Below are 13,330 nucleotides of genomic sequence, written 5' to 3'. Positions count from 1 at the left end.
AACGTGTGAAATATTTCACGATCAACAAGACATTAAAGAAAAATTAGAAAAATTACTTCTTTCAGAAACTGAAAATTCAGAAGAATTTAGTAGCAACCCTTCTCTAGATCTAATAGAAGATGAAAGTGACACATCCTCTCAAAATTCTGAAAATATCTCAGATGGAATATGTAATTGTAAAACAATAAACGTAATTACAAAAGATAATGATAATCAATTTTTAATAGATATTATAGATAAAATAGTTGATCAAGAAACAAAAAAGGAATATTTATTAAAACTAAAAAATTTAGTACAACGAAAAAATCAATTATTAACTCCACAACCATTTAGTCTTGAAACTCAATTTACCTGTGTTTTTCATGAATGTTGAGATTTAGCAACAAAATGAATAGATATTGTATTTTAAATTACTGAAAATATTAATCTCTGCATTCAATTTAACTTAATATAGAAATCCCTCAAATTAATGCAAGTTTTTGTAATAAGACAGGGACATAAGCTTTTGGAATGCAAGTACGTGCCTAGGTTTATTTTTAATATAACAGGAACACAATATTTCTATGTTTATCCTGTGACGCTGTCGTGAAAAATCTGCAAGAGCAAACAGATTTCGGTAACTAAAGAGACATCAAAAGAATCAAATATCATGAACCATCTGGGAGATACATCGTATTATAGAAGTGCCCCCAAGAAAGAAAGTCAACGCATCGTATTATATCATGAACAACAGATAAAGTCAACACGTTTTAGTTTTAGGCTTTTAGCTCCAACATTATTCTCAGCAGACCACGTCTATAATCATTCATAGAAGAAAGAATAAAATGGGAAAATGGTCGGAGTTGCCAAAGGAGATTCTCCACTTGATCTCCGTGAAAATCGACAATCCCTTTGACCTGATCCACTTTCGATCAGTTTGTTCCTTTTGGCGATCCTCTAGTCTCCTCAAATTCAGACACATGACATCACTTAGATGTCCTCTTCCCCTTGATTCTGGCGGTTGTGGTGATGATTGTCATATCTTGAGCAGCCGTGTTTACCTTCTTAAGTCTCCTTATCTTGACTGTCCACGATATTGGTAAGAAAATATAAATAGTCTTTTTGAATTTATTCTTGAATCTTGATGATAGATATAGTAGATGAGAGAATTTGATCATGCCAGGTTGTTTAAGCTACAAGAAAAAGAGAATGGAGAACTTATTTTACATAGTTTGTTCTTAAGAAGAAACTCCTCTGCGTATAGATGCTTGTATCCAAGTCTTTCACTTGATTTGCTTGATTGTCAAATCGTTGAGCTAGCGCAAGAACATGTGGCGTGTTACAGCGAATGGTTTGAACTATTCGAATGCGTTTCAAAATGTGAAGAACGTATTGGCGTTATGGGGTTAAGCAGAGAGAACAACGGATTTATGATTCTAGGGAAACTCTCATTCAATGGTCTCGCCATGTATAGGTCAGTCGATAAGCGTTGGACCGAGCTTGAGATAACACCCGAATCATTTTTTGAAGGGATAGTTCCGTTTAAAGGTAATTTTTACGCTATAGATCGCACTGGAAGAACAATAGTGGTAGAGCCAACTCTAGAAGTGAATACATTTCAGCGGTCCAGACCTTGTGATAAGACAAGGAAACGTTGGGTAAGGAGACTAACTCTTTTAATTCGCACGCTCTATAGTCACGATTTAATACCTTACATATATAGTTTTATTGTCATTTGTTATATGTCTCCAAACAGCTTGTAATGTCAGGGGACAAACTCATACTCGTAGAGATGTGTACAAAGAGCAAATATGATTTTCACATACCAAACATCCGTGAGAAAAAGATATGGTTCGAAATATCAGAGTTAAACGAGGAGGGAGACGATTGGGATCAAGTGGAAGATATGGATGGTCGCATCTTGTTCTTAGAGCACTATTGTACCTTCTCATGCTTGGCTACTGAGATTCCGGGATTTAGAGCTAACTCTATAATCTTCATGGACTTGTGGGCTGGATCTAACTCGTATGAATATGAAAGCATTCTTGTGTTTGAATTCAATGAGCAAGGCGTAAGATCTTTAAGAGATATCCCAGAGTATATTGAGCTGTTTCCATCTCCTCCTGGTTGGGTAATCTCCAACGAATGATCTTATGTTGATCAGTTTATTCTATGTAACTAAAAAAATTTGGTTGCGCTGCAAACAAAGGGTTACCTTGTAATTGCACTTCGATCTATTATTCGTAAAAATTTCCCATTGTATTCATATTATCTGGTCTTCGACCGTTGGTTGAGTCTAATGATGTAGTAGATAACAAAAACAAAATTAGTCAAAATGGTGAAAGTTGAAAAACAATTACGTAAACTATGATGATATAATTATTATGATGATACTGAACTACCCACAACGTATTCTACTCCTTCGAGGATTAATACATAAACTTTATGAGTTTTTAGAAAAGTTTGGCATTACCTTATTCAAATTAACACGCTATCACAAAATGTTAGGTTAGACTAACAATTAATTTAATCAAGTGAACGCAAAGCTGGAGAGTTATTTGTTTCATAAAATAAATGAGATTTTTTGATCCTTAGTGTGATGATGCCTTGTGAATTAAGCACTTAGCATTGGTCACTGCACTAAGTTCACTTCACAAAATAAATGAGATTTTTTTGGGTAAAAAAGGAAAAGTTTATAATTTAAATTTGATGTAAAATTGTTTTGTTAATAAGTCCCATGGGAACAAGAAGAATAAGTCCAACTTGCTAATAAGTTTACCCTAGATACAGCTTGGACTGCACGGCAAGCAAGAAAGTCAACAGATCCTCATCAACACAAGAAAACAATTAAGAAAATTAGAGTATAAAGATACATCTTCATGTGCTCAGATCTAACTGAATTGCTATTTCCAAGTCAATATATTATAAGTCGAAATGGGAAACTGGTCGGAGTTGCCACCGGAAATCATCCACATAATCTCTGTAAGAGTTGACAACCCCTTCGATCTGATCCATTTCCGGTCGGTATGTTCATGGTGGCGTTCCTCTAGTCTTCCCACATTTCGACCTATTCCATCACTTAGATGTCCTCTTCCCCCAGATGTCGGCGGCTGCGGAGATGACTGCCATATCTTGAGAAGTCGTGTTTATCTAATCAAGTCTCTTTCTCACGTGCCTCACCGGTTTTGGTAATTAAATCCTCCTTAAACAGTTTTGATTCAAAAGTTACCATAATTGGTCGTTCTTTCTCATTTTAAACATGTCTCTTGAATCCCAATCCTTAGAAATTCTAAAACTGTTGCTGTAGGTGTCTGTCTCTATGACCCCTAGAAATTAAATATTGAGATAGGTCAAATTTAATGAAAATAAATTGCAATGTTCCACGCAGGTTGTTTAAGCTGCAAGATGAAGAGAATGGAGAACTTGCTTTGCAAAGCTTGTTCAGTAGAACAACCTCCTCTGAGTGGGGATGTTCATATCCAAGTCTGTCACTTGACTTGCTCAACTCTCAAGTCACTGAGCTAGCTTAAGAACATGTCGCTCGTTACACCTATTGGTGCGACCTATTCGATGATGGTTTTCCGGCTAAAGATGAAGAACGTGTCGGCTTTGTGCAGTTAGATCCAGAGAACAAGGAGTTTATGATTTTGGGAAGGCTCTCATTTCAAGGCCTTGGTATGTATAGGTCATTTGAGGAGCGTTGGACCAAGATCAAGACAACACCAGATATATATCTAGAAGCGTCAGCGTCGTTTAAGGGACATTTTTATTCCATAGAACCAACCGGAGTAATGAAAGTGGTAAAGCCATCTCTAGAAGTGAAGTCGTTTCAGCGGTCGAGACCTTGCGATAAGACAAGGAGACGTTGGGTAAAGGCGAACACAACTTTTAAATTATACTTTAGATTTAGTTTTCGTCTAGTTACAAGTTTCTTTCTAAATAAACGAAAAATCAAAATACTATCACTTTTTTTTTGGCATCAAATAATATCAATTCTTGTTTTATTTTTGTTTGGATCACATAATCGCCTTTTAAAAATTATCTTTTCTTAATATTTGTATATATCCAGCTTGTCAAGTCCGGAGAAAACTTCTACTAGTAGAGATCTGCACCGAGACCCGAAAAGAGTATTTCACACCAAGACTCCAAGACGAAAAGGGATGGTTCGAGATTTCGGAGTTAGACGAAGAGCGAAACGATTGGATTCAAGTGGAAGATGTGGGTGGTTGCATCTTGTTCTTGGACTGCTTTTGCTCCTTCTCTTGTCTGCCTACTCAGATTCCGGGTTTCAGACCCAACTCGATCATATTCGTCAATGTTTTTGGAGGTTATGGACATAAACATTTTCAGGTGTATGAATTTGGTAAGCAAGGGTTTAGATCTCTTGGAGATATCTCCGACTATGTTCAGCTTTTCCCATCTCCCCCATTGATCATTTTAATGGAGAATATATATTATTTACATATCTTATAGATTTATCGTATCTTTTCTTAACTTGGTCTCCAAGACAATACCTCTTTGTAGAGTTGTATATATACTCGACTTCTGGGTACGAGAAAAATTCATTATTCAATCTCTTCTTTATTTATCATGGTATCAGACCAGGCATAAAATCTTTTGATTTGATCCTGGTTTTGTGACATAATTTACGATCTCTTTATTGAACCTGTTTTATTTTTTCCGTGACGATGACCGAAAACAACAAAACGATGGTGTCTACGAAACCGACAACGATGGAGATTCAACGACGAACGATTTCTCCATACGACTTGACCTCGAACGACAATCCCAGAAGCATCATAACACGTCCTCTCTTGAGAGGAGATAACTACGAAGAGTGGGCCATCAACTTGGAGACGGCTCTTTACTCACGAAAGAAATTTGGATTTCTCGATGGCTCCATCAAAGCCCCAACCGAAGGATCACCAGATTACGATGATTGGAAGCCAATCAATGCATTGATTGTCTCTTGGATTAAGATGACAATCGAACCGAAGCTGCTGTCCAATATCTCACACAAGCCACTAGCACGAGATTTGTGGAAACACATAAGAAAGAGATTTCGTGTTACCAACGGACCTCGAGTACAACAATTGCGCAAAGAACTTGCAAATTGTCAACAAGCTGGGATGAGTATTGAGGCATACTATGGAAAGCTTACGAAGATTTGGGATTGTCTTGGATGTTATCGACTTCCGCTGAGCTGTACATGTGGACTTTGCACATGTAATTTCGGTGCTGAAGAAGAGAAGAGAAGAGAGGAAGATAAGGTTCATGACTTTGTGATGGGACTTGACGAAGAAGTTTATGGAATGGTGAAATCTGACCTTCTTTCTCAAGAACCGTTGCCTACGCTTGAGTATGTTTACTTGAAGGTGACACAAGATGAGGATGCTCGGTTGAAGAAAAAGAATCCAGAAGAAAAATCAGAGAACATGGCATTTGTGGCACAAACACAAAAGCCAAAGTATCGAGGAGATGACAGAGACGTTGGAATTGTCTGTTCAAACTGTGGACGAACAAGACATCGATCTGAGACTTGTTTTCAAATCTTGGGATTTCCGGAGTGGTGGGGTGATAGACCACGAAACCGTGTGGGTCGTGGAAGAGGAGTCGGACCATCAACCGAGATTTCACGAGGAAGAGGTGGAGTTGCTCGTGCAAACGTGGCAAGAGTAGTTGGACACACCAACATTGGAGTGGCAAACGTGGCGGTCACAGATGCAGACAGAACAGCTGTGTGCGGACTCACGGACGAACAGTGGCTCAGTGTTAAGTGTGTGATGAACGCTGTGACCATCGGAGCGGACGAACAATCATCGGGTAAGTTGCTTTCTCCTTCTTGGATAATAGATAGCGGAGCGACTCATCACTTGACTTGTAAGAAAGAGATTCTTACGAATTTAAGAACATCGACACCAACACAAATAATTTTGGCTGATGGACGGACAGTGGTAGGAAACACAGTTGGAACAGTTGTATTAAACTCTCATCTACGATTGATTGATGTGTTCTACATAGAAAATCTAGGGTTTGATTTGATATCGGTTTCACAGTTGATGGAGGAAAATAATTGTGTTATACAAATGTCTGTTCCATTTTGTGTTGTTCAGGACCGCACTATGAGGATGCTGATTGGGATAGGTAGACCAGTTGGAGGTTTGATGTACTTTCAGAATATGGAGATAGTCGCAACGGCAAAGGGTCACACAAGTCAGCCTGTGGAGTTGTGGCATAGGCGTTTGGGACATCCATCTTTGAAAGTAGTGCAAAAGTTGTCTGGTTTTGGTTTTATTAGCAATAGTAGTGATTTATCGAATAAGGTGTGTGAAACTTGTATCCACGCAAAACAAACCGTTGTCCTTTTCCGTTAAGCAATAATAAGACTTCAGAGATTTTTGAAATGATTCATAGGTGACGTTTGGGGTCCGTATAGAACTACGTCATTCTCAGGAGCAAGATACTTCCTCACCATAGTTGATGATTTTTCTCGTGGTACTTGGATTTATCTTCTGAATGCAAAGAGTGAAACTCCGACAAAATTGAAATACTTTCTCGCTTTGGTTAAACGACAGTTTGGGAAGGAAGTTCGAACGATCCGTAGCGACAATGGCAGTGAATTCATGTCATTAACGACATATTTTTTAGAGGAAGGGATCCAGCATGAGACATCGTGTGTTGGAACACCACAACAAAACGGTCGGGTGGAGCAAAAGCACCGGCACTTACTTAACGTGGCTCGAGCGGTAATGTTTGAGGGACACTTACCGGTTGAATTTTGGGGAGAGTGTGCACTTGCAGCTGCATATCTGATTAATTGAACACCATCGATGGTGTTCAATGGCAAGACACCCTATGAAGTGTGGTATGGAAAACAACCTTCTTACGATCATCTTCGTGTGATAGGATGTGTTTGTTATATACGTAATCAAGATAATAAGGGTGACAAGTTTGTAAGTCGCAGCAGGAAATGTGTGTTTGTAGGCTATCCTCATGGAAAGAAAGGGTGGCGTGTGTTTGACTTGGAAAGAGAAGATTTTTTGTGTCTCGAGATGTGGTGTTTCGTGAAGACACCATTCATTTCTTGTCTACATAAAGGAGTATAACTGAAGATCCTTTTGCTGATAATGCACATGCGGCTCTCACAACTGATGATGATCAAGGAGGTCTGGTGGGAACTGATCCGATGGTAGTAACTAGTGAAAATACGAATGTAGTTCTTGATAGAATTGAAGTGTCTCTGCCAGTGAATATAAAATCGAATGAAAGCGATATTGATCATGTTTCTACTGATAATACTGAAGAAGATGATGATATTGAGCAGCACGCCAGCGACACTCCTGCACAGGAACACGTCACGGCTCCTTTGCGTGTTGGTGAACGGGAACACAAAAAGCCTGGGTATCTTAAAGATTATGATACCAGTTTCGTTTGTGTAGACTCCGACAAGCCATATCCTATTGCAGCTGTGGTTTCGTGTAGTCATTTCTCTGAAAATCATAAAGTGTTTCTGGCCGCGATCACTAGTGCGCATGAACCACGAAGTTTTGCAGAAGCAATGAAAGATGATCGATGGAAAAATGCAGTGGGTAGTGAAATAGGTTCACTTGAGTTAAATAAGACATGGACACTTGAAGATCTTCCAAAGAACAAAAAGGCAATTGGTTGTCAATGGGTGTTTCGTATAAAGCATCGTTCCGATGGGACAATCGAACGGTACAAAGCGAGACTGGTGGTGTTAGGAAATAGACAAGTTGCTGGAGTAGAATATGGTGAAACGTTCGCTCCAGTTGTTAAAATGACTACGGTTAGATCCTTTCTCTCTGTGGTTGCAGCTCGAAACTGGGAAGTCCATCAGATGGATGTACATAACACATTTCTTCACGGAGATCTCGAAGAAAAAGTGTATATGACGTTGCCACCTGGATTTCCTTCACGCAACGATGGTAAGGTATGTAGACTGCGGAAGTCGCTGTACGGGCTAAAGCAAGCTCCACGTTGTTGGTTTGCCAAGCTTGCATCTTCACTCGAACAATATGGTTTTGAACAGTCATTTGCGGATTATTCTCTTTTCATCTACAAGAAGAATGGAGTAGAAATCAGGGTACTTGTTTATGTGGATGATTTGGTCATCACGGGAAACACATTTCAAACGATAGAAGACTTTAAAAAATATCTCAGCACATGTTTTTACATGAAGGATTTAGGTGTGTTAAAATATTTTTTGGGTATCGAAGTTGCAAGGAGTCCAAAAGGGATTTACTTGAGTCAAAGGAAATATGTACTTGATATCTTGGCTGAGACCGGATTGTTGGATTCGAAACTGATATTCTTTCCTCTTGAACAGCATCATCGACTTGGTTTGGCAGTTGGTCCGTTTCTCTCAAACCCATAACAGTATCGACGTCTAGTTGGTAAATTGATTTATCTTGGTGTTACTAGACCCGACCTAGCATACTCGGTGAATATCTTATCACAATTTATGAGTGCTCCGCGAAAAGAACATTGGGAAGTTGCTATTCGAGTTCTTCATTATTTGAAAAGCAGCCCAGGCCAAGGAATATTGTTTCGTGCGGACAGTGATCTTCAAATTTATGGGTGGTGTGATTCCGACTATGCAGGTTGCCCAATGACACGACGAGCTTCGACTGGTTGGTTTATTCAGCTCGGACAGTCACCAATCTCTTGGAAAACAAAGAAATAAGATGTGGTGAGTCAATCTTCTGCTGAAGCAGAGTACAGAGCAATGGCTATGACGACCAAGGAGTTGAACTGGCTGAAAAACCTCCTTTTAGATTTGGGTGTAGTTTTGACGCAACCGATGCGGCTTTACTGTGATAATAAAGCTGCTTTACACATTAGTGCGAATCCGGTTTTTCATGAAAGAACCAAACATATCGGAAAAGACTTTCACTTTATCTGAGATGAAATCAAGTCGGGCAACATTGCCACAGCTTATGTCTCCACAACAATACAACTTGCGGACATTTTTACAAAAGCTTTGAGACAACGGGAGTTTGATGAGTTTCGGGACAAGCTGGGCATTTTGGATCTTCATGCTCCAGCTTGAAGGGGGGTAATGGAGAATATATATTATTTACATATCTTATAGATTTATACTTGGTCTCCAAGACAATACCTCTTTGTAGAGTTGTATATATACTCGACTTCTGGATGCGAAGGAATACACAGAAAATTCATTATTCAATCTCTTTTTTATTTATCACATTTCCAACGGATGATTGATCATCACAATAAAAACGAACATGTTTGCATCATCATCACATTTCAACCTCAAAAACTTTGATATCTTATAAAGCATACATAAGACTGAAATAAAGTTATACGAAATCATTTAAACGTCTTTAAGAATTATGTATGTGTACGTAGATGTAATATTTTTGTCGATAAACTGATACAATTTATGTAATAAGCCGGATTTTTAAAAGTTGCAAGCAATTTATGTGATACATATCGATCGATAACATTAGTATATTACCCATTCTTTCGAAATTTATGTAGCAGACAAATTTATTATATGTGGTAGGTTTATATGGACCAGCTATTGTAGAATCTGGAATTCCACAATGAATTTGTTTATGGGGGAAAACAAATTCAATAAAGTAAACTCTCTTAGAAAACTAATCTAAACTATTGCTAAGAACAAGAAGAGAACTCAATAATTGTATTCAATAATCGATGCTTTACAATGGAGAAGTCTTTCCCCCTTTATACATATTCATGAATCGCACAATATATTAACTTTCCTTATCAGACGAACTGAAATAAGGAAAGTTACTCTATCTCTTAGATCGGCCGCCAGGCGAAGTGGAAGTCGGTTCTTCATCCTCGAGGCTGGGCTTCTTCTATCCGAAGTGGGCTTAAATGACCTAACTGAGTACCTAACCGGATTCCCAGTTAAATAACCAAATTGTCTTTCTGGTTTCGTTCGGTATGTGGGGGGTGCTAAATCCCGCACCAACAATTAGTCCCCCCCAGTTCTAAATATTCGGAATACAATTTGAATATTTTGAACTATGGAAAGAGAATATCCGATCTAGACCATAAAGAATCATTTGATTTTACCCGGGATTTCCGCGCCGTTTCAATGTGAACCGTCCGGATGACACGTGTCGTTTGCGTCACATCTGCTAGGTCGGAAGTCGAAGAGCCGCGTAGGTCATAATGACTCTTCGTAGGGTTGCCGCCCATTCGACTCTATAAATACACCCCCTCCCTTCGTCATTTCTCATTTCCTCCCAATAGTGAAAGGTAATCTTCTCCGAACTCTCTTCTTTTTAATTATTTATCTCCATTTTTCTTCCGCACTCTTCGAACTCATATCATGGCGGGCACTTCGGATCCCTCTTTTTCGCCGGAAAGCGAAAGCGAGCAATTAATTCGTCGCACCTCCAGACGCGTCGCACAGATCGGAGAATCCAGTAGATCGGGCTCCGAAATCCCATCTCTTCTAACTCGCTGCTCACCTGGAGCGTCATCATCACAGACTCATCTACCAGTTCGTCATGAAGACGGGAGTAACGAACTGACTCAAGATGTGTTGTCGCAAGAAGAAGACCGATTCACGCCTTTAGGAATCTCAATCGAAGATATCGATCCTTTGTTAGATCATAAAGGACGAATTGGAGGCGATAAGAGTTTGAGTTCGATCAAAAACGTGAACGACATGCTGAAATCATGCGGTCTATTTAACAACAACGTCACAATTCTGATCCCTCGAGCCGACCAGCGCCCCTAGAACCCGCCGGAAGGGTACATATGCTTGTACGAGGGTTATTTTACTGAATACCGCCTCCTATTCCCAATCCCAGCATTGATATCACTCTACGCCCAAAGAGGCAGGATAGCGATCTGCCAATTTGTCCCTGGAGCCATTTGTAACTTCATGGCTGCCCTTACCATAGCAGCCGAAGTCGGAGTTAACATTGGAGTTCAATGCTTTGAGCAACTGTCCAACTTCAAGTCATTAAAGAGTCCGCATCGTTGGGAAGTGAATATGAGACCGGCGCACAATTTCCTTGCTGGTCAAAGAGTTTCCAAATTCAAGAAGTGGGTGAACCACTACTTTTATGTCCGCGTCGATCAGTACTCGCTCGTCAATCCATTCGGTTTCCATCGGAGAGTGTGGAATGAAAATCCTGGTAGATTTTATATTTCCAGTTCATTCTAATTGACTTTGGCACCTCTGACTAATTTTGACTTTTTCATGTCTTGCTTCCAGATCGTCCATTTTGCGCAACACGTCTAGCTCCGGACTATCACCCTGTCAGGAACGCTCTGCTATCTGGGAACAATCATCGGTGGGAATTTATTACCCGTAGTTGTGTTGAAAAATCGATGGGCAAACCCAGGACAACATTCCCAAGTTTCGTGAGTTCGCTGGGACGAACTGCGGAGCCAGCTGGGTCACGTGTCATTGAATCCGACAGTCTCCAGGTCGTTCGCCGAGAAACCCAGGCTGCCATCGAAGCTGATATCAATCCTCCTCATGACCGGTCTGACGTTAATCCTGTTCAGGATCGGACCGTCGTCGATCCCACTCGGGCTTCCGAAGAAGACGTCGACACGGTCGATGTTGCGAAAGGCGATACCCCTCCCCTAGCTTTAGGAAATGCCGACCCTCCAAACGATGAAGAAGATGTTCCTCAGCTCGGAGCTGGACCAAAAAGGAAGAAGAGGAAACACAAAAAGAAGGCACCGCAGCCAGCAGCAAACCGCAAACGCTCAGCTGAAGACGCTGGACTGGAATCTGCCGACCGATTCCGTCTAGCAAGAGAAAATGACAAAACGGATCGGTTTGCCTTTGAGTATTTCGGTGATACCCCTTTGGTCACAAGTCGTGATGCTTCAGGCGAACTTTTCCGAACCTTGAAGATCTCTAGTCGAATTCTTCCGTCAGCGGACGAACTGGAGTTCCAACAAGCGTTCCTTGACGTCGCCGAATCCCACTTGATGGTTAGCCTTATCATTTTCTTTAACTCGTTCAAACTTTGTGCGGGCAATACTGACGTATGTTCTTTGAATTCACAGACTGCCGCCAGGATGAATACGCTGACTCAATTGTACGATAGGCGAGTCAAAAGCGATAAAAGGTCTGGATCCGAGTTGCCAGCAAAGCTAAGGACGAGAGGATCAAGGAGCTTGAAGCTCTTCTCGCTGAAAAGGACGGTATCATCGCCAAATCCGAACTGAGGATTGGCGAACTGAGTTCCCGAGCGCTTATTCTCGAAGAAGAGAAATCCGAACTGCAGGGAGCATGCAACGAGTTGAAAATCAAACTCGACTTTGAGGTTAAAAGACTTCGGCGGGATCGTTTGGAGAAGGTGGAGCGAACAGCGAAGAAGGCGCAGACTCGATTGAATAAGGTCAAGGCTTATTTAGTCGAACAAGAGAAGATTCGCCCCTTGGAAGACCTGTTAAACCAAGCTACTGGAGTGCAGGAAACTGTACAATATCTGATCGAGAAGGGGGCCGTTATTCCTGAGGATCGAATCGCGGAGATTAATATGAACAAGGCCAAAGCCGAGGAAACTATCCAAGCGATCGACGTCCTTGAACTGAATGACAATGACCTCGTCATGTCCCCTGATCAGCTGGGCTACGGACTTCTTCACCCCGGAACGATGGCTCCGGACTCCGTCTACCATCCGTATGGCTCCAATGCCGAGAGCTTCCAAGCCGATTTGACCGGTGCTTTGGACGCTGATCTTTAATTTTTTGTTTTTGCCCCAAACTTTATTATGTGTGGGTTTAAATACCCTTGTAAAACATTGCCGACTTGTTCGGCCCATTCTCCCTTTTTGAAGCTTTTTTCTTCCTTTTTTTTTGTGCCGGAACTTTTCCTTTTGCCAAAAAGGAAAACTCAACGAATTCTCGAAATTTGCACTTTTGCCATTTTGCTCAGACTATGGAAATTTCACCCCCCCCAGTGTGCATATAAATCAACCAGCGCGGTCTCCAAACTAAACAATTCTTGAAAAACTTTAAACCTGAGCGATGTCAAACTCTATTAGCAGCGTGGAATCCCCTCTTATCGGGAATGGTGCCCCGACGTTCTCGAATGCCGAAGCTATTGAAAGGGGGATGGCCTACTACCCGAACATCCGAGCTCCTTGGATGCTGATATTCCGCGTAAAACCAGAAGAGAGACGTGACCTAGAAGAATTTCTTCATCAGGTGGAAGACCGTCACACGGAGTACCGCGATCGACTCATCGCACTCGAACAAGCGCAACGCGAATTGCTGCTCAAGCTTGAGATGCTCGAATCCCACCAAAAAGATTGGATCGAAAATGGATTCGAGAGGATAGCGGCCCTGCCGCCATGCCTGG

General features: G+C 40.9%; 2 protein-coding genes and 2 pseudogenes across 2 annotated transcripts; all 4 read left to right on the top strand.

The window, feature by feature from the left end:
- The first annotated feature begins 751 nt into the window (after positions 1-751).
- LOC104706701 (putative F-box/kelch-repeat protein At5g24040) lies at positions 752-2,245 on the top strand. Its single transcript, XM_010422910.2, has 3 exons — positions 752-1,078; positions 1,163-1,637; positions 1,736-2,245. Exons 1-3 carry the CDS (start codon positions 825-827, stop codon positions 2,126-2,128), a joined length of 1,122 nt encoding a protein of 373 aa, XP_010421212.1. The 5' UTR covers positions 752-824; the 3' UTR covers positions 2,129-2,245.
- A 668-nt stretch (positions 2,246-2,913) lies between these two features.
- Positions 2,914-3,509, top strand: LOC109125904 (putative F-box/kelch-repeat protein At5g24040 pseudogene; annotated as a pseudogene).
- Positions 3,510-3,513: 4 nt separating this feature from the next.
- On the top strand, positions 3,514-4,452 carry LOC147939784 (putative F-box/kelch-repeat protein At5g24040 pseudogene; annotated as a pseudogene).
- A 5,872-nt stretch (positions 4,453-10,324) lies between these two features.
- LOC147939783 (meiosis-specific protein ASY2-like) lies at positions 10,325-12,713 on the top strand. Its single transcript, XM_087461028.1, has 4 exons — positions 10,325-10,682; positions 10,812-11,141; positions 11,222-11,955; positions 12,093-12,713. Exons 1-4 carry the CDS (start codon positions 10,325-10,327, stop codon positions 12,711-12,713), a joined length of 2,043 nt encoding a protein of 680 aa, XP_087317154.1.
- The last annotated feature ends 617 nt before the right edge of the window (positions 12,714-13,330 follow it).

The sequence above is a fragment of the Camelina sativa genome, chromosome 8 (genome assembly GCF_030686135.1).
Source record: "Camelina sativa cultivar CO46 ecotype springtype chromosome 8, ASM3068613v1".
Classification (NCBI taxonomy): Eukaryota; Viridiplantae; Streptophyta; class Magnoliopsida; order Brassicales; family Brassicaceae; genus Camelina; species Camelina sativa.
Note: the sequence above shows the minus strand (reverse complement) of the source record. Positions and strands in the feature narration are given on the sequence as shown.